This window comes from Aptenodytes patagonicus, chromosome 10 (genome assembly GCF_965638725.1).
Source record: "Aptenodytes patagonicus chromosome 10, bAptPat1.pri.cur, whole genome shotgun sequence".
Taxonomy (NCBI): Eukaryota; Metazoa; Chordata; class Aves; order Sphenisciformes; family Spheniscidae; genus Aptenodytes; species Aptenodytes patagonicus.
Genome location: NC_134958.1, coordinates 4318825 through 4342927, shown reverse-complemented (window position 1 = coordinate 4342927; position 24103 = coordinate 4318825). Strand labels below are relative to the sequence as shown.

At 41.9% G+C, this 24103-nt stretch overlaps 2 protein-coding genes across 5 annotated transcripts; both read left to right on the top strand.

The window, feature by feature from the left end:
* Positions 1–1155: 1155 nt before the first annotated feature.
* On the top strand, positions 1156–18623 carry BTBD1 (BTB domain containing 1). Its single transcript, XM_076347876.1, has 8 exons — positions 1156–1535; positions 8121–8277; positions 9041–9146; positions 10827–11024; positions 11287–11479; positions 12042–12129; positions 16336–16482; positions 17521–18623. Exons 1-8 carry the CDS (start codon positions 1156–1158, stop codon positions 17677–17679), a joined length of 1428 nt encoding a protein of 475 aa, XP_076203991.1. The 3' UTR covers positions 17680–18623.
* Positions 18624–18801: 178 nt separating this feature from the next.
* C10H15orf40 (chromosome 10 C15orf40 homolog) lies at positions 18802–23564 on the top strand. 4 transcript variants are annotated; one of them, XM_076347874.1, is made up of 4 exons: positions 18802–18897; positions 18989–19115; positions 20260–20387; positions 22716–23564. In XM_076347874.1, exons 1-4 carry the CDS (start codon positions 18823–18825, stop codon positions 22806–22808), a joined length of 423 nt encoding a protein of 140 aa, XP_076203989.1. In that variant the 5' UTR covers positions 18802–18822; the 3' UTR covers positions 22809–23564. The 4 variants fall into 4 exon arrangements, with proteins under 4 accessions (XP_076203989.1, XP_076203986.1, XP_076203988.1 ...); XM_076347871.1 differs by lacking the exon at positions 18802–18897 and adding an exon at positions 19422–20035 and having other exon boundaries at positions 19050–19115; XM_076347873.1 differs by lacking the exons at positions 18802–18897; positions 18989–19115 and adding an exon at positions 19216–20035 and having other exon boundaries at positions 22716–22845; positions 23348–23564.
* The last annotated feature ends 539 nt before the right edge of the window (positions 23565–24103 follow it).

Genomic DNA, 24103 nt, shown 5'->3' with positions numbered 1-24103 from the left:
TTCCATCTTGTTTAATGTTCTCTAAAACTTGTTCTGGGAAACGGACCACATTTGCTTGGTCTCGGTTTTGTCCTAATTATAAACCTAAATGCAGAGTGGTGACATACTCCATTCCTCTTTTAGCCACACGCTTCCATAAATGCTGACAAGTCAGGAGCTATGATAAATAGCTTTCACCTCCAATTGCTGCTGTATTTACAGCAAAACTCCAGTAGGTGGCAAAATGATCCACCTTATTTTTCAACCGACAGTGTCTGGTTTGACAGGACTGTGAAAACGCAAACGTACCTTTTTTTTCTTTCCCCTTTCTTTCCCAAAAGCCACCAACAGTGCACTAAAAATGATCCCATTTTGCTTGTCAGAATTTGCCAAATTAATTCACCACCCTACACTCCCTGGTGCAAGGACGTTAAATTTGATGGCTGCTGCTTTAGGCACAAAGCCCGCACTGCCTCTCTGCTACATTCACTGTTGCTAGTTTTGCTTTGTTCTCTCCTCAGAAGCTTAAAACATGAACTGTCGAGACAGTGTGAATGGATTTCTTTTGTATAAGAATTGTAACGTACACGTGCCAACAGTCATTAATGTTTCAACCTTATTTCAGAAATAGTTAAAATAGCTGATCAAGCTTTGTTCTGCCTGTTATTGTAAGGAATCAGGTATTATAAAAATGAATTTGCATTTCACGTGCCTAAGCAAGATTTATTCATTCCCACGTGTAACGATATAAATTTCCGCGACTGTCGCAGCGCTCTGTGCTTCGCATGTCTGGTTTTCCCCGTTCCGCGGCTCTGGAAGCGCACTGCCACCGCACCCGCGGGTATCCGACGCCTTTACAAAACCAACAAGCGACAGAGATCCAAAACACGGCCTAGAGGATCCGGCCGACGCCTGGAAGACCGCGCTCCCGCCCGCGGCGGCCTCCCGCCCGCGCTCCCCCTCAGCCGCCCGCGCTCCCCCTCAGCCGCCCGCGCGGCCGTTGGGGAAGGGCAGAGACGGGCGGCGACGGCTTCGCCCGCGAGCCTGCGCGAGGCAGAGGCGCATGCGCGGCGCAGGGGCGGCGAGCGGCTGACGTCGGGGCGCGCGGCGGCGATTCGCGTGCCGCCGGCGGACGGAGCGGCCCGGCCCGGCCCGGCCCGGCCCCTCAGGGCGGCGATGGCGGCCGCCGGCGGCGGCTCGGGTGCGCCCGTGGAGACGGCCGCCGCCACCGCTACCGCGGAGGCCGGCGCGGCGCTGCAGCGGGAGCCGCTGTACAACTGGCAGGCCACCAAGGGCTCGCTGCGGGAGCGCTTCGCCTTCCTCTTCTCCAACGAGCTCCTCAGCGACGTGCACTTCGTGGTGGGCAAGGGCGGCCCCCGCGGCGCGGGCGGGGGGGCGCCCCCCGGGCCTGGCCAGCAGCGCATCCCCGCCCACCGCTTCGTCCTGGCGGCCGGCAGCGCCGTCTTCGACGCGATGTTTAACGGCGGCATGGCCACCACCTCGGCCGAGATCGAGCTGCCCGACGTGGAGCCCGCCGCCTTCCTGGCGCTCCTGAGGTCAGGCCGCGGCGGGGCGGAGGCGGGCGGCCCCGGGCACGGCGGGGGGCTCCTGGGCCGGGGACGCCGCGCAGCGGGGCGGGGAGGCGGGTCTCTCCTCCCGCCGGCGTCGCCCGCCCGCGGGGCCGGGCCGGGCCGGGCCGGCGGGCCCCGCTCGGCCGCTGGTGTCGTTTCCTCGCTCCGCGGCCCCTCCTGGCTCCTGTCCCCCAAGACCCCAGCCTTTTCCCCCGGGCCGCCCTGTTCGCGTCCGTGGAGGGGGACGCGGAGAAAACGCGTGACCGCCTTGCGGGCTGGCCCGCAAGGTCAAACCGCCCCGCGAACACGCTTTGGTTCCTTCCTGCTCTTTCCCCTCCATCCTTTCCCCAAGAAAAGTGCCCTAATTTTAGGGCGGCTGATTGTCCTTTCGGAAAAGCGCTTTGATAGTGGTGGGTGTCTGGTTTGGCTTTTTGATTCCGGGTTTCTTGTTTTTTGTTTTTTTAAGTAAGATGATGGGAATTAGTGACTCCTCCGAGCGTTGCAACTATCCATCCGCCTTCTAATAATGGCTAAGAAGGGGCAGAGGCCGTTGTACCAAGCTTTTCATTTCATTTGATACTTACTTGGAAATTTTATTCATCTTGCTGTTCGCTTTTCTTTTTCAGCCGTGGTAATAAATTGTGTCTTTTTACCAGAGTAATACCCATTGTAATCACACTTATTTCAGATCCTTTTGGGTGGAGAGTGAACATGCAGCAGAAGGCAGTAACTTAACTGATTTTTACACACAAACCACCCAAGTGAGACCATGAGTGCAGTGATGGCAAAAAGTATGTAAAATGGGTTAGTGACTTCTAATTTGGGCAGAATAGGATCTGCTACTTCTCATGCTCGCAAAACTGATGAGTTTATCTACCATTTCTTTTTACTCAGAGTAGTGGTAAATAAAATTTATGGTGTTCATAGAAACAATTACTGATAGTTTCTTTGTGCATCAGGCTGTGGTGGCTGTGGTGTGGTAATATGACTAAACTGCTTAACCTTAAGGTTTTTCTCAAAGAAACTCCTCTGCTAGGCAAAACCTCTGTAAAATATACAAAACAGATTTCTGTAATGAACGTTTGGGAAACAAGTAATATTATTGACTGGAAATAAAGATGTAATGTCTCAAAGCTTTCTGTAATGGGAAAAGCTCCAAAGTCTTAGCAACTTTCTCTTTGTTTTGAGGCCTAACAGATAAGAACAGTGAGAAGAAGTCACCTAGTGCTTTTAGTGATCATGGACACAGGAGTTGCAGTAACTGATTTGAAAAAAAAAAAAAACCAAAAACAAACCACCATGCAGCAGCAATGTGTCTCTGTTGCCATTAGCAAATGAACTGCATTTATTTTGTGGATTCTTAGCAAAGAGGGAGTAGCAAGGTAAAGAGTTTGTGTAGCAGAGTGGGAGATAATGGGAAGTGTCTTTCAAGCAAAATGGTTTCAGAGGTTAAAAGTAAATGAATGTGCACATATATGTGTTTGTATATATGTGGAAAAAAACACCAGACAGTGAAAAGTGGATAGAAGGAGAGAAGTTTGTCTGGATAAAAACAAACACAGAAACAGGAGAGTTCTAAGTAAAGATAAGAAGGATGGTATTTGAAAACTGTAGAAGTGAATGAAGAGACGTTGTTAGAAGCAAACAAAAGCCATCTTGTGTTGGTAGAGCTGCTGGTACGTAATGGCCAGGGGACTTACGTAGGTAAACTGATTATACTTGTATCTTGTCTCAGTATCACCAGACTGATGAACTGTTGAAACATCTCAGATTTGATGTCGTCTTTGGTGTGAAATACGTGGCAGCTTTTTAGGACATTCTTCCATATTATATGTATATTTTGAGCTTATATTGGAACAAATATAAATTGCAACACCTTGTTAAAAACATATCTAAGGAGAACTTCTTTAATACAGAGCAGTACTGCACTTCTTCCATGCTTGTATACGCTGCTTTTAAAGTATACCAACTATAAGACAACCTGGTTTTTTTCCTGGTGTTGGCCAGAAAGAACAAGAATTATACCTTGCACTGTCGGCCTCTTTTATCTGTCATTAGTAAATTGGTCAGATAATGATGGTTGCCTTTTATAAGACCTTTCTTTAATCTTTGCAAAGACCAGTTTGAGGTGTATTGGCTAGAAATTAAGTTGGGATCTTTGAATACACATAGCAAATTAACATCAAGGTAAAGGAAATGTTTAAGTGATGCAAAAACTTTTAGGGATAATTTACTAATTATTTAATGTTCCACAGCTAGTTTTCATTTTATTTACTCATGTGGTTTGTTAGGCCCTATCTGTAGTTGATGTGTTTCATAAAGATCTCCTGACAAATGCAACTTGTAAATTAAAGCCAAAAGAAAATATTTTTTTGATGAAAATTTTTCTGATTCCCTTAAAAAATTCATTCCATCTGTATCTGTCCAGTGAGACTGAGTGTCATTTCTCTGTCCTATGATGTAAACTTTCATCAGTGTTAGTGTTTTGTCACAAAATAGATGGTTGTTCAAGAATTATGTTTATGGGGAAGAAAAAAGTAGTTAGAAATTGAACAATTTAAACATCTGATAGTCACCAAGTTAATGTGACGTCTGTTTTTTGATTTTTCACTTGGATATATTTGTACACAATTTAAAATCATCTACAGTTGCTACCTTTTTCTGACAGGGGCCTCTAAAATAATAAATTTGTAGAGTTAAAGTATTTAAAAATAATGAACTGAAACTTTAATTGATAGTACCACTGTAATTCCAGTAATACATTTTAGGGTTTCTCTTTTCCCCTAGAGAAAGTTGGGTAGTCCTCTTTGTCTGTGGGCTAAAATCTTAACTGTAAAGGTGGGAAAAGGGGAGGCTTTTAAAATCGGCTGGGGAAGGGGAGACAACTTTCTTAGCCTTTGAGCTTGGCCAGTTGTTTTCTTAGAAGCGACTGCGGTGTGTGTTTTGGCTTATCATCCAGTATTCCTCTTGCCTGAAGAGTTTTCAGACATGAGCCAGAGGAGTTTTTTAAAAGCAGCTGACTACTTCAGTAGTTTGACAGATAAATACTTAAGAGCTGAAATAATATCATAGTCACAAAGTTTGAATCTGCTTCCCAATTGAACAGCTTTTTTTTGTGCGTGTGTGTGTTTCTAATTGTACAAATTGAATAGCAGTGATCAAGAAAATTAAAGTTGTCTCGGTAGGGTTTCATTTTGTTGTTTTTAATAAGATTTTTTAAAAATTTCTTTCACATTTTACAGTAATTTAACTTGTCCTTTCATCATAGTATAAAGGAAAGTGACGACATGGCACAAATTTAGCAGCCCATCTTCCAAATATCTTTGCGGAGGACTTTGGCAAGCAGTAAATAGAGGGGTAATCATGACTAACTGGAAAAAGATTCCTGTAGGCTTTTATAATGGTGAAAATACTTCAGCTGTTGGGAAGATGCTAAAGACTAGGGGAGAAGGAAGTGCTAACCTGAGAGTAAGGAAAAGTGGCATAAAATTTATGAGAGGCTTATATAAAGTGAATGATCGAGCAGTCACTTGGAAAAATTGTTTGTTCTAGTCACTAGAAGTGTTCTTCCACGGTGCACACACACACACACACACCCATCCTGGATGACAAGAAAATCAGTGAATATCTGAAGAGCAGGTTATTTCTATGTCTCTTGCAGGGGAGGAGAGGAAGGAAGAAGGCAAGGGCGAAGGATAAGTGATCTTGAGCCCCGCTGAGTTAAGTGGAGGAGGAACAGTGGTGTGAACATGAAGGTGTGCTAGTTCAGGCGTGCCACAAATGGAAGAGTTAACACAGAGACAGAGCTCTTGGCACGTGAGCAGAGGGATTTTTAGCGAGAAGACACACCTAGAGTTCCTCTTTTATGAGTCGATGAATGCATCATGATCATCTATCTGTATACTTAAGGGAAATAGGATTATACAACATCCTAGAACAATGTATTTTATTACTATTTTTCGTAGTTTTTACAGCTACCTTTTAACTTTGTAAATTCACACTTTTTAGTATTTGCAGAAGACTACTGCTTGGCTTTGAAAATCCCAGAAAAGCATTGGCATCGTCAAAAACTTGAAATATTATAGAGAAAAAAATGACAGTGTGACTTTCTTAGTGTATTTGGACACTTCTTGTAATGAGTTTTCTCAGTTTCAAAGTATGTAACTATATCGCATGTTCTGGGACTATGAGTTGTTATGCTCTGTGGTGATTGATGTGTAGAAACAGATAATGAAGTCAACAGGGTGAGCTTGAGATGCTCTGCAAATTTTAGCTTCAGAACTTTAATCACTTAAGTCCTGTTAGTTTGTCATCGACGCACTTTCAGTTGAGGAGTCTCTCTTAACGTACATCCAGCCATACGGCGTGGGGGGGATTGGAGCATAGAGCCTCAAGTGTGTCCTTTATGGGATGAAAAAGACTCCTGTAGCTCATAGATCTCACGTGAATGAAAAACCTGCCTGTGTATGTACTGTTACCACGTTTGAATTCCTATCATTTGGCCGTGTAATTGGTTTCTGATCATATGAGGAAAAAGCCTGCAAAATTCCTGGGAAAGCAAAGGTCAGAAATGTGCGATTTGGAACTGCACCTGATTCTTAAGAAGGTGTAGTAGAAAGTGAACCACAAGCCAGATAAGCTCCTCTGCTGGGTCAGTTCAATGGCTTCAGGTTGGACACACTTAAAGAATAAAATCAAAATCATGTTCCAAAAATAACTTGGTGAAAATTTTTTTTTTTTTTTTTTTTTTTTTTTAGGGTTAGGTAAAATTTATAATGTAGTTTGTGTGGTAATACTGCTTTTTTTTGCAGCCTGTTAATGTTCAACTCTTATATGATTTGGACTCCAAACTCCTATAAAGTCATAAAAGGAAGGTTAGGGCATTTTGAAACAGATTTTTTTAAATCTAAAACCAAAATCTAAATGCACCGTTCTAGTTCTTTAATGAACTACTTGTCAGTCTGGTATACAAAACTGTACCTATGAGGTGTTAGTTTCTTAAAACTAAATTTGTCAGTGATTGTGACTGGCAAGTCAGCCCATCATTTTCATCAACAGATAATAGTTTATAGCTTTCATAAATCAGTTCTAAATGAACCGTATGGAACTTTTACTAACAAAAATGTTAGCATTTAATTAAGCTCATCCTTTCTAAGAGCTGTTTGATGTAAATCCAGTTTAAAGAATTAATCTAGAGCATCATTCACGTTTCCTAACTGATACGAAAGCTGGCCATTTGAATGGATTGGAGTATTGTAATGGTAAATATGTACCTGTTGGTAAGTGGCAGCACGTTTAATGTTGAAGGCCATATTTAGTTGTGTGTTAGTAATTACTGAGAATTAGAGTTTTCTTGGAACATAAGAAATATAAATAGTGAAGAGCTTTAGTTGAAACTGTAATTCTAGGTTTCTATTACTTAGATCTCCCCATGTTGCAAACAGGTTTGAGTCCATTACTTTCACAGCTTTCTTCTGTTAAATACAAACTAGTTATTGTTACATTAAAAACCCTTCTAAACACACCTTCTGCCTCTGCTTGTCACTTGCCATTCATTTCCAGGAGGTTCTGAACAAAAAATTCTACAAAATATAAAGGAGAGACTTGGTCTTCATTGTGGAGGTCTTCATTCCTGCATTTGCTAATGTGCCCTCGTTTATTATGTTTAATCACCTGTGTGTTGGGGGGGGAAGTGAGGGGTTTATTTGTGTACCATGAATTTATTTTTGTAAATCACAGGCTATTCTTGATTATTATCTGAAAAGCTGATGAAATACTGCTAAGATTATTTTCAATGTCACCTGTAAGAAAAGTTATTTTTAAAAAGTCATCTTTTCCATACAGAACCGTAAAATAAATCTTATCTTGTCTGGTCTTGAATAACAGCTGCTCAGGAAACAGGTTTTTTTCCTGGTTTTGGTGGACACTTCTATCTTTTGGTTCACGGCTTATGCTAAAACCTCAACCAATCATCTAGCCTCAAACAGTGGAGACAAGCCAAAGTGTTTTGCTATGGCAGGAATAGAAGAGTCAAGGTCATCTGCTAGAATATTACTCCCTTTCCTCTCCTCTGAACACTACAGAATGGTAACTTTGACATAAGATGTTATCACAGTATAAGTCCTTGACACTGTTCTCCTCAGGGCGGGGAAGCTAGTGTGCACTGTCAGTGAATTAAGTTCAGTAATACAGCCATAGAGGGTTATGCATTGATATTTAGAGATACAGCTCTTCCTAGTGAATCAAAAGAGCATGCATTTGTATGTTAAGTAATTCTGCAGCTCAGCTGTTGTTTACAGTTCGGTAGCTATGTATAATTAGTACAGCCAGATCAGTCTTAGGGAGTAATACGTATTTAAAACAAATGTATGCCATTAGGTTAACGTAATATTCTTTCTTCAACCCTTTAACTAGCTTATTAATTTGTAAAAATGCTACATGGTCAACTGTTGCACGTTGACAGTGCAAGTCTCTGACCTGTTTTCTAAATGCAAAGAGACTGTTATGTTGTGCTTGACTGCCCCCCTCAAGATACGTTTTTATGATCTGTATTTGTGTATTGATTTCTAGGTTTCTTTATTCAGATGAAGTTCAAATTGGTCCAGAAACAGTCATGACTACTTTATACACTGCTAAAAAGTATGCAGTCCCAGCCCTGGAAGCACATTGTGTGGATTTTCTAACGAAGCATCTCCGAGCAGATAATGCCTTTATGCTGCTTACTCAAGTAGGTAAATTTAAGCTTAGTTTTGATTTACTAGGAAAATCAGTATTTAAAGGGAAATGACTAAATATTACTTCACAGTGGGTTTGCTATCACATAATCTAATGCATGTATGAAAATGTCTTGTTGCTCTGTTAGCATTTTTACAGACTCAGCTCTTATTAATGTGGAGGAAAAGCGCTCTCTCTTCCCCCTCCCCTTCTCCCCCCCTTCCCCCCCCTTCTCCCTGCCCTTTCTTTTTTCCCCCTCTCTCTCTTTCTTTCCCCCTCTTCCCCCCCCTTCTCTCTCCCCCCCCCTTTCTTTTTTCCCCTCTCCCCTTTCTGGTATTTTTTTGTCTTTTTTCATATGCAGTGGACTGGGACATTTCAAATGGAGCCAGTTTATTCTACAGTGTGTTTGCATGAATCTCTTAATTGTTTTTTGTTAAGGTTGTGCTTCAGTAATAGTGAACTTAGCACAGTCTTAACAAAAAACAATTAAGGAATTACTAAAAAAAAGTACACATCAAATCCACTATAGTGAACTTAGCTTTAGTAATATTGCCAAAACTACAAACATAAGTGCGAAGGAACACTTGCATGTAATGAATTCTCCTTAATTGTGTACTCCTTTGAGAATTTAAGTGCTCTTTAAGGTATAAGCACAAAGAGTACTTAGATAAGTCAATCTATTTTAATTTAGATCTGTACTAGAGTAAAAATACTTGCTTTTTAAGATTAGTGTTTTGTCAACTTTATAATGAAGATGTATTTCTTTACCTTTTTAGGCTCGTTTGTTTGATGAACCTCAGCTTGCTAGTCTTTGTCTTGACACAATAGACAAAAGCACTATGGATGCAATAAGTGCAGAAGGCTTTACTGATATTGATATAGGTAAGTTACTTCATGTGTCCTAAGCATTAAACTTCTGAAGGGAACTGTAGGGCGCAAGAAGGCTTTGTTACGGTAACCCAGGAGAGTTCGCCTCCCCCATCTGAGTATGTAGAGTCTCAAGCACATCTTATCTCCTTGTCACGGTAACCTGGGGTAGTTTGCTTCCCCCCTCATCTGCACCCACCTTTGCACAGGCGCCAACGCGACGGCCAGCTGTGGGTCTCAGAATTTGGACAACACCGCCTGCATTACATCAGCAAGTTTGCTAATGAGCAAAACAGGACATTGCATGTGTATGATATGTTAATCAGCGCAAGTTTTGTTGTCCACCCCTGCAGTGCTTTCCTTTGGGCTTTACTCCCAAGCAGGGTTCCACTGTGTTAGGTCCTCATTTGATTAGTGTCAGTATGCTGGGGCTCCCACCATCGTAACACTACGCTTTCATTAAAGCCAAAGCTTTCACTTGCTGAGTGTTGTGCCTCATCCCTGAGGGATCCACACCCACTTTTCATGCGCAACAGGAATCATACTGTTCTGTTGCCACATGGTACTTCTCTATTCAGAGTTGCACAGATCAGGTACAATTTATGAAATCTGTTTAAAAAAAAATAAAAAAAAAAAATAAAAAAACTGCTGGTTTCTATGTTTCATCTTTTATGAAGAGCTAGCAATGGTAAATTTGGTTAGTTAATTTCTATAACTATATTAAGTTAATTAATAATATAGTTAATTTCGTAACTATATATGTCCAAGATTTTACTCCAATTCAGCTAGACTGTGTGAAAAATTCAGACTGAAGGAAAGTATTCCACCTGCTTAAAGAAATTGTAAAGTCATCATTAACTCTTGTTCAGTGGGATTTGTACCCAGACTGTGAGTGTTCATTTCTACTCTTGATAAGTCCCAATCTGTTCTGGCTTTCCAATATGATACTTTCTATGACCGCAAACATGCCTTGCTTAAATTCAGGGCATATAAAAATTCCCAAAGAAGACAGAAGATTCAGAATATCAAAACACTTTTTTCTCAGGCTTGTGTTCTACGATAAACTGAGAATTTTTGCATATCTGTTATTCATAAAATGCTAGAACAACTAAGAAATACAGGAAAACTTGCTTTTGTAAAACATGTGAGAGTACCTTGCCTCACATCCTGTATTCCACCTTCAAGTTTTGTGGGTGGCAAATACGTCAGTGTTTAAGATCACTTTCATGTATCTTTAAACTGGTTTTGTGCACACCACTGCTGCTTGTGTCTATAGTTGGTCCAGATTGGCAGGTGGCTGCTCGGATGAGAATATGACAATGTCATCATGAATAACTTGTTTTTTTAGTAGTGTGCATTCACCACTTGATTGCTTCCAGTTTTGATCTTGCCCTAGCCCTGGAAATTCTTTGGGGTATTGGTTGTCACTACGTAGATTATATACAGTCACACTCTTAGGAATCAAGAAGAAAGTTCATATGCTGCCTTCATAGCAGGAAAATTATTTTTTAGTTTGGAGTTTATACACCATTGGGAGATTTCTTTATACATAAGATAAGACAACTTATCTTTGATGTCTTATTATGAACGTTCTTAGTGTTTACTTGCTTGACATTTTAAGCTTACTTAATGTGTAGCACCGTTACTGGTTTGGATGAAAACTGATCGAATTCTGTTAACTTTTTTTCTCTTTAGACACACTATGTGCAGTTCTAGAAAGAGATACCCTTAGTATTCGAGAAAGTAGACTCTTTGGAGCTGTTGTTCGCTGGGCAGAAGCAGAATGTCAAAGACAACAACTGCCTGTGACATTTGGAAACAAACAAAAAGTCCTTGGAAGAGCTCTTTCCTTAATCCGTTTTCCATTAATGACTATTGAAGAGTTTGCAGCAGGTGAGTTTTGGGGTTCTTTGTCTTACTGTTAGACCATACCTCTGCACTGTTTACCTGTGAGTGTTTAGATGCTTAACACTCTATTCTGTTGTTAATATCGTACTAATAAAAGTTGTGATGCACAAATGAAAGCAAAACATTCTGCAGAACACACTCTGGCTGTTGGAAAACATTGTCATCTTCAGTTTGTGAATACGTGTGGTGTAAATACAACAGTTGGAGTAATTCTTCAAATCATCTTAGAAGCTGTTTCTTTTCACAGGCCCTGCTCAGTCTGGAATCTTGTCAGATCGGGAAGTAGTTAATCTCTTTCTGCATTTTACTGTCAATCCTAAACCTAAAGTAGATTATATTGACCGACCGAGATGTTGCCTTAGAGGAAAAGAATGCAGCATCAACAGGTTCCAGCAAGTGGAGAGTCGCTGGGGCTACAGTGGAACAAGTGATCGGATTAGGTATGGCTTTTGAAACTATTTGGAGGAGAGACAGAGAAGTGTGGGAAGAAAGGGAACATATTACTCAACTTTGACTTTTTGGCATAAGATACAGTAACAAACATGCTGGTTCTGTTTAGGCATGTTTGATCTTTTCCTTTTTTTGAAATAACTTAGGCTGTTACGCACATAAAATACAAAATAGCAAAGAACAAAGTTCAGGAGGACTGGGTGTGTTCTAGAGTGATTGGGTTGTTAGCTGCATATTCCTTTTTAAAATACCAAGTCTTGGTCTGTTTTTATTTTGGAGATATTCAAAAGAATCTGGTTATTTTTTGTTTAGTGATACTGAATCTCTTGGGGGATTAGCAAAGCTTTAACCTATGAAGCTGATACCGTACAAAGCATTTTTCTTACTATTGAAATCTAAATAGAAAGTGTTATTGAAAAAAATATTCATGTAATGTCATTTTCAGTTTACTTCCTTACTCTTCAGTGTGAGTCTTCTTCCTGCTTGACTGGAAATAAGGTAACACACCCATCACAGTTGTTTAAATTCCTTTCTTGGCTTGTGTCTTATTAGGTTCACAGTTAATAGAAGAATTTCCATAGTGGGATTTGGATTATATGGATCTATTCATGGACCCACAGACTATCAAGTTAATATACAGGTACAGTATATTCTGTTTAAATAGGCTTATGCAGAAACTACGCTTGTAGTACTTGCAAAAGGTTTGGTATATTTTTGAATTGAGTAGGAGCAATCTGAGAGGCCAGGAATCTAACCTGTGTTTTGTCCCCAAAGGTGGTCATAAGCAGATGACTAGGGAAAAGTAAGAACAATATGAAACTCTCTTCCCTTTCTGCTGTATTCTCCTGTCCTTCGATCATTTTCAGTATAGGTGTTTCCTGAGACCGATTTGGTTTCTCTGTTTAGTAGCTCCTGGTGAATCTCTCTTCCGGATACTTGTTCGGTCTAACCTTGAATTCCTGTAAGCTTTCTGCAGAGGAGTTTCATAGCTTTGTAATCTGCTCAGTTGTGCACAAAGTCTGTCTTTCAACGAAGCTTCTAGTAATTCAGGAAAGAGATCTTGGATTTGTCATCAACAGCTCTGTGAAATCAGTGACACGACATGTAGTGACTGCTAAAAAAGCCCACTGTGTCATCAGGAAGATAATGAAAACAAGATAAAAGCTGACATTGTGTTGCTGTATGAAAGCCAGGTATGCCCACATCTTGAGTATTGTGTGCAGTTCCCAATCGCACCCAGTAGAATTAGAAGGCAGAGAAAAGGGTAATTAAAACAATTAAGAGGATAGAGCTGCTGCTTTATGAAGGGAGACCAAAAAGGCTAGGACTCTTCAGTTTGTAGGGGAGAAGGCTATGGGGAGGTGTGAGCAATGCTTCTAAAATTGTGAGGGCAATGGGTAAGGTAAATGCAGAACTGTCTGTTATTCACCAAACCCCAGAATATTAGAACTAGGAGACTCTTACTGATACTAGCAGAAGATCAAAACAGATAAGAGTATTTTTTCAATGCAGAGGATACTAAACATACTGCCACAAGAAGCAGATACTGTGTTTTGAATTTGGTGGTATTTGAACACGTTCATTCATCAGTAGCAGATCCATTAGAAAATTCCAGAAGGAACAGAAGGGGGATGTGCACTGTAGCACCCCTAGTAGAACAGTTGTGGATGCTGGGGGAACGGACAGCAGAGCCCAGACTTGTGTGCTCAGCAACATCTTCTCTTGCCACTGTTGGAGCATATTGACCATTTGTCTGACCCAGTTGGGTATTTATTACATTCTTAGCTCGCCTGGTACACATACTGGGGATTAGAGGCTTGTCCTTGCCCAGAGCTTTTTGGAAAGATTGACATCTTATTTGCTACTGATTCAGTCTTAGGCAGAAGGTTATGTGTTACTGTTACCATAACTTCTGTAAAATTGAAGTAACTTTAGGTTTGCGGAAAACATTGTCCCAGCGTGGGAATCTCCCCGGTTTCTTCTGCTGGTAAATTATTTATTTGTATTGCTGTTCTCCAGGCTCCTACGTGAAGACCTTACCCTGCTGCTACTCCTTTTATATCTTCATGCTGTTTAGCCCACCGGAGAGTCTACAGGGCTTTGTGCTACTGCTGTGTTGAAAGAATGATTTAACACTGGTTTTGATGCTTTCAGATAGCTGTTCCTAAACCTTCTTTTGGCCTGCTTAATTGTATTTTTTACATTTTAATCTGTCGGTTTGAACCATTCTATTTTAATCTGTATACAACTTCATATTTCTATAGGATGCCCTTTTTTGTTTGTTTCCAGTAATAGCCTTTTGCTGATCAGCCCTGCCAGCTTTTCTCCTCTTTTCTCAAGCCTTTCCTAATAGGTGGTATGTACCGCTACGGTACTTGGGCATGTGATGTACTTCAGTAGTCCGCATGCTTCTTATAAGGATTTGATTTTCTTAATTGCTCCTTTTAGCTTCTTTTGAACAAGCTTCCTCATTTTTCTCTTTTTTGAAATTTAGCACAGCTGTGGTGGATTTGCTTTTGTTGTTCATGTGGGAGCGTTGACTCTTAAGTATATTATGGACACTGTTACGTAGTGTTTCCATTATGAAATTTTGAATCTGATCCTGCTCATCGCTCAGTACCAAATCAAGGGTTGCGTTTCTTCCTACTGAGCAAGTGGTTAGCAAGCTCATGAAACAGTCAGCGATAGCATCTAAAAATGTCACCCCTGCTTTGTGTCCTGATATGACACCTGCCTGGTCTGAGCGGGTAGTTGAAGACACCACTAAAATTGTATTTCCTGCTTGTAGCCTGTTTGATCTCTTTCAGCATGTTGTGGTCGGGATTGTCTTCTAGTAATATTGATCCAGCGCTACATTTTTGCCTTTTTAAGTATGGAATTTCAGTCCATTTGAATTCTCTTTCTTATTGAGATTAGTTTTGATTTGATTCGAAGCTTTCTAACAAGGTATTAGCATTCCTTGACTGGCACAGTTTTACTCTGCTGTGTATTTCATAACCTGGCACTATTGCATCACATTGATTTGTTCGGTGAGTGGGAAATCTTGTGAAAGAAAGAATCTGTGACTTCATTTAGGATCAGAAATTCCATCGTCCCCGTCTTATTTCATAGACTTCTAGCATGTGCTGGAACTGCTGTTTTGGTTCATTTCTGGGCATCCTATTTAAATGACAGTTTGTCTTCTGTTTCCTATTTGATGATTACCATTCTCTGACCATCCTGTACTTAAGCATAAGAATTTTGTCTCTCTCTTCAGAAAAAAATGTTGTACCTTTCCTCGTGTGATGTTCTAAAGAGAATGTTTCTGGAATGAGGTTTTGAAGGAATTCGTTGGCTTTTCCGCATTCCTCAGTTTAAAAGCTCACTTGCAAATTCCTCGATTTGAAGTGCCATCAGTTTGGTTTTCTCAAACTAAACATCTGTGTAAACGAGTGGCATAGTGCACTAGACTGGATATTTAGAACAAAAGAGTTGGTACTGAGGAGCTAGCAGCTATACTATACGTATTTGGGGATTTTTACTTTGCATTAACTCTTGTTTGATCATCTCGGCTAAATTCCTGTTAGCAGATGAGAGCATTCGGTGTGCTCCCTCAGCATGTTTGCTGGATTTATTTCACGTGAGAAGAATTTAGTTCTTGCAGGGCAAACCAAAGCATATTAAGTGGGAACGATCAAGAGATTCACTTGAAAAACATGCTCCTGATCCAAACTGAAAGGCTAACATACCTTTATGGTTCAGATGAAGGCTATCCATCTTAATACATGTTCTATTTATTCTGGAAGTATCCCCAGTTCCTGAAGAATCTGAAACTTTCTTGTCACGATCTTTTCAGACAGGTGTTTAAGTCCTGTGTCTCCACCTTTCTTCTTGGACCTGCATCAGCACTAGCAGAGCTTCAGAGCATTAAACATTTAATACTTGTCTTAAAATAGTGATAATGTATGTTGCAAATATATCTTTTATGTGAAAGGAGCTTGGGACTTCAGCATTATAATTAATATTTCTATTGATTGTGGCTGGAAAAAAAAAATTAGAGCACATTTTGCCTAGAAGAGGGCTTCATGTCATTTGTGCAATATTAAAAATTATATGGCAATTTAATAATAAAATATTAAAATTTATAGGATTCTTGTTAGTGCAGTAATCATGAGAAGTGTTAATGTTACTCTAAAGCTCCGATATCCAACTTCTGCAAGAGGTGTTCGGCAGCACGGATCAGGGTTACTATCCAAAATGAGAAGTGAGGTATTTGCTATTACTATACCTTAGTGATTCCTATTCGCCACTAAAATTGAAGGCAAAAGAAATAATGTGTAGTCCGAGTGTAATTTTTATACTGAATCTACAAGAGAAATAAATTGTATAAAACACAGCAGCGCAAGTTCCTGTTTTCTTTTAAGAACGTATCATTGACTGCTTACGTTATTTGTAAAAACTTGTTTTCTGAGTTCGCCACAGCCAGCGAATGTGCTTCCCTCATGTGGGCTGTGTAGGTGTACAAAGATGAGCAAATCTAAGTACAGGATTATATGTAGTATACGAAGGTCAGAAGCTGAAAGTCTTAAGAGCTATTCTTCATCTCCCAAGCAAAAACTGTAACCTGGTTGGAGCAGTGTTGAATCTAGCCCGCAGATGGGACAGCCGTCGTTCGGCGCGCTGCTGGGTCAACCCTCACGGTATCAGGAAATCACACCCACGTTCCAGTTCTGAGCTTGCACTGTCCTTGTGATTAAACTGGGTGGAGTAGGCAAGTGTTTGCTTGTAATATTCTAATATGCATATACAGTAAGAATCCTTCTCAAGCTTGTAAACCTAAAAATACTATTTTCATGTTTTTATACAGATAATTGATTATGAGAAGAATCAAACACTAGGACAAAACGATACTGGATTTAGTTGTGATGGAACGGCCAGTACATTCAGAGTTATGTTCAAAGAACCTATAGAGATTTTGCCAACGGTTTGCTACACAGCTTGTGCAACGTTGAAAGTAAGAATGCCTAACAGTTCAGAAGAAAATGTTATTTTGATGCAAGAGTTGTTCTTTTATCTGTCTTCTGATGGTGTCATGGTTTAACCTCAGCCAACAACTGAGCACCAACAGCTGCTCGCTCACTCCCCCCCCCCCCCCCCCCGGGTGGGATGGGGGAGAGAATCGGAAAAGTAGAAGTGAGAGAACCTGTGGGTTGAGACAACAACAATTTAATAATTGAAATAAAATAAAATACTACTACTACTAGCAGCAATAAGAAGAAGAATATACAAAGCAAGTGATGCACGATGCAATTGCTCACCGCCTGCCGACCAAGTCCCAGCCAGTCCCCGATCAGCGGCCCCCCCGGGCAGCTTTCCCCCAGTTTATGTACTGAGCATGACGTCCCATGGTGTGGAATGTCCCTCTGGCCAGTTGGGGTCAGCTGTCCTGGCTGTGCCCCCTCCCGGCTTCTTGTGCACCTCCAGCCTGCTCAGTCGGTAGAGCACGGGGAGCTGAAAAGTCCTTGACTAGTGTAAGCACTGCTCAGCAACCACTAAAACATCGGTGTGTTATCAACATTGTTCTCATCCTAAATCCAAAACACAGCACTGTGCCAGCTACTGGGAAGGAAATTAACTCTATCCCAGCCAAAACCAGGACAGATGGGAAAGTGTCTTCTAGGTCTTGAATTTATTTTAAGTTTAGTGCTAAAGAAGGCCGTAGTTAAACTCCACGGTAACTTTTAGGACTGCTACCTCTCTTCTGTGCCACGGCACAATTCACAGCTGGATCCTTTGTGCCTTCCCACTTCCTGCCTCGATGTAAGAGTGAGAATGAGTCCTAATGGAAGTCACTGGTTCCATGTCAGCAAAAGCACTACCTAGAATATTTAATCTGGCAGCTCTCTATCAAAATTTAAGTTTGATTTGTTTTATCAAGGATATTCTAACCACTAGCTAGAGTCAAGAAAACCGAAAGCTTCTTTTTATCGCTTTTCGTATACTAGTGCTGGCCGCTTCCATTCAGTTGCTAATCTCTTCTGATGTTTTTCAGGGTCCTGATTCCCACTACGGAACAAAAGGTTTGAAGAAAGTGATCCACGAATCTCCTACTGCTAGCAAAACATGCTTTGTCTTTTATAGTTCACCGGGTAACAACAATGGTACATCAATAGAAGATGGACAGATACCAGAAATAATATTTTACACGTAATTTCACGTGATCATCTCGAATGTGTCAGTGTATCGGTGGACTTCAGCTCACTATTGGCGGCAGTTAAAAAAGTCTGTGAAATTACATGAATGTGTAAAAACAAAACTAACTTGTTTGAGAGGTACCAGAAAAGCTATTTTCTCTGCATCGTTATTGGCAGAATGTAATTTAGCTTTTCCTCTTAACAAAACGTCAAGTGGAATACGTACTCTGTATATTGAAAAGACTGGTTTAAATAGTACCTTGTGATTAACCGCTTTGTATTTTCATCCCTTCATTTCTCATGTAGTAAAAGTCATTTTTTGAACTGGAAAATCCTTATGCATCATGAACTTCTTGTGTACGTTTTCCCCAGCCTGTCCTCAAAAGACAGTAAAGCTGCTGCTGTAGTCCCAGCTTACACTTCTTTCCAGAATGACCTTGGAATGGCCCTGTGGACGTGAATCGCTACTATCTTATTTTTGAAGTACATCAGCGACGCCGGATTCATATTGCTGTCATCTTGACTTTTTGGATGGGCTGTGGAGAATTAATGGACTTAGCACTGCAGACAGCATCTGCAGCTGCGCTGAAGAAATACGAAGTCAAATTCGGCAGTAAACAGATCTTTCCCGAATCTCTCTGAATTCAGAAGGGCTGTTTTGGAACGTGGAGCTGGTTATGGAAACAGCCGCTGTACAGACACACGTGCCTATGAGAAAAATGCATAATGTGAAAATGAGAACGCAAGGCTTGTAATGATGTTGTTTTATCGTTGGTATTCTAATACCAAAGAATTAGTATGAGCTAAGGGCTTGCTGGCGTGCGGCGCGTTTCACAGATCGCGTGCAATGACGGGATGCAGTGGCTGTACCTAGAGAGCGTTGTCTTGCAGTACCTACCACCCATGTACCACCGTGTACGAGACTAAAGTAATAACGTGAGAACACGGTGGGTTCTCAAACTCCTCTTTTCTCTTCCCTAATTCCTCTTTAAACGCCTGATACGGTGACGGCCGCCTCCCCCGCCCCCCCGCCCCCCGGGCCCGTTCCCCGGGGCCCGGCGGGCTGTGAGCGCAGCGCGCAGGCGCGGCCGGGGGGGGGGGCGGAGCCTGGCGCCTCGGGGCGGGGCCAGCTGGTGTTGCCGGAAGGGCCGCGCCGCGCTATGCTGGCCCTCGCCGGCTTCCGTCGGCCGCTGGCGGCGCCGGTGCGGAGCGGCGGCGGGGCCATGCCCCGAAAGGTGCGGGCGGGGAAGGCCCCGGGGGGGGGAAGGGGGGAAGGGGGGAGGGCGAGCGGCGCCCGCGGTGACCGCGCCCGTTCTTCTGTTTCAGGGAAAAGAATCCGGGAAGGGGCCCGCGGGACCGGGCGCCGCCGCGGGACCGGTGGTGGCGGCGGGCGACGGCTGCGTGAGGGTGGCGGTCCGCGCCAAGCCCGGCTCCCGGTGCAGCGCCGTGACAGGTGGGGCCGCCGGCGCGGCGGGTCTGCCTCCCCTGCCTGCCCGCGCCTGGGACGGGAGGGGGGATCTCGGGAGAGCTCGCCCGCCGCTCTGCCGGGCCGAGGGCGGCGGGCCTGGGGCGCGGGAAGAGGCGGGACGGCGTTGCCCCCGCGCTGTCGGGCGGCTCGGGGCGCTCCGGTCGCTTCTTCTGAAGGGGGGGCGCGGGTGGCCTTTCCCGCCCCGAGGAACAGCCGGCCGTACCTGGGAACGGAGCGGGAAAGCTGGTTTTTCTAACCAACGACTCCTGCAGCTTATCTCTATCCCCTCAGCCGTAAAAAATGAAGAAAAAAAAAGAGAAAAAATCGTCAGAAAACTAAAGACAGTGGTAATTTCACACTTTTCTTAAGCCAGGAGGAGCTCTCTCACGTTCCCCTGTAGGTGACGCCAGGTGGTGCAGCGAGCATGATGTAAATTCTTCTTTTTCAAAATGTTTTTGAAAGGAGTAACGGCAAACGCGCGTGATGAGCGCGTGATGAGCGCTTCCGTTTGACGGGTGTCGTTCCGTGCCTGCCACTGGCGTCCCAAGAGGTTGTGCGGTTTTATTCGAACTGTAGAAGTTTGATGCAATAAAACGCGTCCTCCCTCTACAAATCTGGACTTGCTCGTGCACAAATTGGAACGGCTTTTTGTACGGATGCGTGTATGAGCCCAACACGGCGGACTGTGGCAGAGTATCCAGGCTCAGTTGGCAACGCAAGGGAATTGCTGATGATAGCGCGGCTCTCCGGGCAGACTTATTTATCGTGGGGTGACCCGATACGTGTTACGCTACGTGCCGCCAAGCTGGACTACGCCTGCAGCAGAACGGGCAACACAGAGGGGGGCCTAGAGCAGCGCCCCGGTTGTGTGAAAACTGGTAGTTCGCGGCTGCACGCCGATACAGGTCTGAAGGCTTCGCTGCTCTTTGTGTCGGAAGATTATCTTTGTACTGGCTAACAGTTTGAACTTCAGGGAATTTGTGAAGTGTAAAAACGTTACCTGCTAATCTACAAGTGTATTTGGTTTTAAATTAAAATGCTTTTGAAAGCATAAACATTCATTTTTAGGAGACAATAACTAGATGTTTTGAATATTTTGAGCATAAAATCCTTAAAATGTTTGTTATAGATGTGACAGCTGAGGCAGTAGGTGTAGCTATCGCTGCACCTCCGTCAGAAGGGGAGGCAAACGCAGAGCTGTGTCGCTACCTCTCTAAGGTGCTAGAAGTGAAGAAGAGTGAAGTTATTTTAGAGAAGGTACTTCCTTTTTTTTTTCCTTTCAGTCTTGCCCTTCTGCAATTTAAATTCAAGGTTATCATAGAATCATTGAGGTTGGAAAAGACCTCTAAGATCATCGAGTCCAACCGTCAACCCAACACCACCACGTCCACTAAACCATGTCCCTAAGTGCCTCATCTACTCGTCTTTTAAATACCTCCAGGGATGGGGACTCCACCACTTCCCTGGGCAGCCTGTTCCAATGTTTCACCACTCTTTCAGTAAAGAAATTTTTCCTCACGTCCAATCTAAACCTCCCCTGGCACAACTTGAGGCCGTTTCCTCTCGTCCTATCCTACGTTTTGAAACGTACTCGTTGAGTACAGGGAGCTGCTCTCCAAGTTCAGTCCAAAAGACACTTTAAAGGTGTTTAGTTGAGTTGATGGAATGATTCACTGAGAACAAACCTAGTGTAGGAAGAACCACAGCTGATCTTGAGATCTTTAATCAGAATAGTTCTCATCATGATACGTTTTCCAAATTTGTGCAGTTCATGTTTTCTGTGTTCTGCTAAGATTCTCTTGTTTTCATGTCACATGCAGTTCACAAAACTTGGGCTTTGCAGAGAATGCGCATTTTATTAATAACTTTGCATTCTTTTTTTTTGAAGTAACTTCTGTATTTGAGTGAAAGTTTTCTGACAATCAACTGTCACACGTAAGCAAGAGCATATATAAGCACTTGGATTATAGTTGGGCCTCAAGAATTTCTGTGTATTAGAATTTACACGCCTGGACTTTGGCGAGCGGAAACTCTTTGTTTTATTCATTGCACTGAATAAATAATTTGTTTTATTAATTCATTGTATTTAAAGTCAGTCTTTCCAGCCGTGTTCATTTATAGTTTATGAACGGGAGAGCACAGTGAAAAATTGTGCTTTTTATTTTTGTCTGTTGGTTTAATGTAGTAGTTGTAGAAGTCTGTTAAAGGATAGTGGTAAATGGCAACGTGATCAATGCATCGAGCACTGTGTTGCCGGGAGGTAGAGATGCAAAGATTTGAGGCTTGTTTTTCCTGAATCATGGGCAAACTGCTTAATTTGTTTGTCAACATTTTAAGATAACACTGTTTTCCTGCCATAAAGGGCTGTTCAGGTTTAACTAGATTATTCTCATAACTGCTAAGCAGAGTTGAACATAAAAGGGGCCAGCGTTGCCTGACCTTCTTGACTCGGTTGTTCTGACCTGCGGTGTCCGAATAATCACATGCCAGTGTTTGTTCTTCAGAAGCCACTGTTTGTTCTCAGTGAAGCATTGTTGCAAAGTCTGTATTCTACCTGTGGCTTAGATTTTTCCATCCTGATCTGCTAGGTGTAAACAGCAAGTGATTTTTGGTACTGGTTGCTCTCTTATGTGCTACTTGCTTTATGATAAGTGATAACATTAACAAAACCAATCCGAATCGGGAAATCGGTGGGAAATGATCCAGTATAAAACTGGGGTTACCAGATTTCTATGCAAGGGCCTTGAGTTTCATCATCAGCTGGCTAGACTGCTTCAAAAATCTACTTTTAATTTTAAATTTCATGCTATATTTCTGTATAGTAGAGTTAAGGGCTTTTTTTTCTTCCTTCAGGATGTCCCTTGTGGGCTTTTCAAACTTTTTGCCAGGCTGGAGATTAACAAGCAACTTGTTTCCCATGTTTACTGAGTACTAGCAAAGTTGTGTCTTCGGGCAGTATGAAATGAGGTGGCAGGTTTGCCAGTTCCGATGTGAAATAGCCTTTTTTTCAGTAATGCAAAACCAGGTCAATAATATTTCAAATAACTGCTGTACGAAGCTTGAGTGTCTTACAGGTTATATACAATGTGATTTCTTTTCATTTAGTTGATATTATCGACCTGAGAACTCAACTTAAGAGTAACTAATACTCTGTGGGAGACAACTCTGAAGAAAGATCTGGAAGTACATGGTTATCAAATATACATATATATACACACACCCACTTTTTAAAAACAAAAATGCAAATTAGTTGGAGTCTTGCTCCTAGGTGATACAGATGAATTATGGAAACTTACCGCTCCTTGCTTTTCATTCTAGCCTATAAAAAGAGCATCAATTTAGGGCATGCTCTAGGAGCTGTATCCAATTTTAAAAGGAGAGTAGGTAAGACATTGTTTTCCACCTTTCAGGTAACTAGAAAGGCCATTGATGAGCTATCTCTTACTGCTTTTAATTCTGCATACCCACACTTTAAGAATTATTTTTAAAGTACCGGAAATGTTGGCATTACAGTGAGATGTTTTTGGAATGTGTATTTGGTGGTGATTCTCTGAAAGATGTTTTTTTTGTGTGTGTCTAAACCAGGGTGGTAAATCGCGTGAAAAAGTGGTGAAGATTTTGGTATCGATGACGCCAGATGAGATTTTAGACAAACTGAAAAAAGAAGCTTCCGGTTGACCTAAGGCAAGAGCGAGAAATGGGACAATGCATCTTGGTAAATGGACTGATATTCTTTCTTACGTAAATCTAGTCCTGTTGAGAATGTGGGTAATGACTAGGGAAAGATGCTTCTCTTCCCCCGCCCCCCCTTGTTAATATAGCTGCTGTATAGTTGAAGTTTTTGTGTAGGTTTGGTTAGAAAAACTTGTCTTTACTGAGGCTCCGCATCTGCTTCTGTCACTACAGACTTTTTTCCCCCTCTGGAGAGTTTCCCGTTGGTAAGATTTGTCCTCTTCCCTGGTCCCTAAACAAATGGTTTAGAAAACTTGTTTCTTAGTGAAACAAACTTTGGTTACCAAAGTGAAAGGCTTGGGGTGACAGGCTTCCATGCGAGAAGAAAAGTGGTACCAAAGGATGAGTCTGGATGGTAAAGACCCTAGAAGAATGTTCTCTTCAATATCTAGCGGCAGGTACTGGGTGCAGTTTTGCGCTATGAGCACATATGTACATCTAAAATAAACGTATTTGAAGCCAATGTACTGTTGCTGATCACACAGGCAAGCGAAAAGCAGAATCACCTGAATAACTGAAACAAAACCAGAAGTTTGCAGTATGAAAAACGGATCCAGAGCCCAGTGGTTGCGTACGCGGTGTCACATTGTGATAGTCTGTAATTCGTTTCCTGAAAAGCAGAGATACGATCACGTATCTTTGCCAAATGTATGTCAAGTGTAATGGCTGTTTTTAATAAAAGGGGCAAAAACTATTATCAAACTTTGTTTTGTGTTTATATTTTTAGTCAAAAAAGATTGTTTCCTAGCAGTCACTTATTAGAATGTTATTTTTAAACAGAACTTTTTTGCAATCTTTCCTTGGTTTAAAAATGAGTAGTATTCCAACTCATAGAGAACCCAGCAGAGTCTCATGTGGAACAGAACAAGGAGTCTGAAACAAAATGGGCAACTATATTCCAGTCTCAGGGCTAATGAGAAGAAGGCTTAACTTCTCTCTATCGTGCTCCAGAGGTCAGAGTAAGATTTAACTAATATTTCACAAAAATGTGTGTGATATTGTACATGTCTCTGGTAGGAGTTTGCTTTTTCATCTGCATCCCTGCTGACGTCTGAAATTGTCCTATCTTTACTATGGTTGTCATTTAAATATGTGTGTGTATATAGATATAAAAATGTAATGCCTAAAGTAAAAAAGAAAAACTGTTCTGAAGGTTTGTTTAAGGTTTGTCATACCTTCTCCTGGAAAACAATGTTATGAGTGCAAAAGTTACAGCTAAATTTCTTTACCAGCTTCGTGCA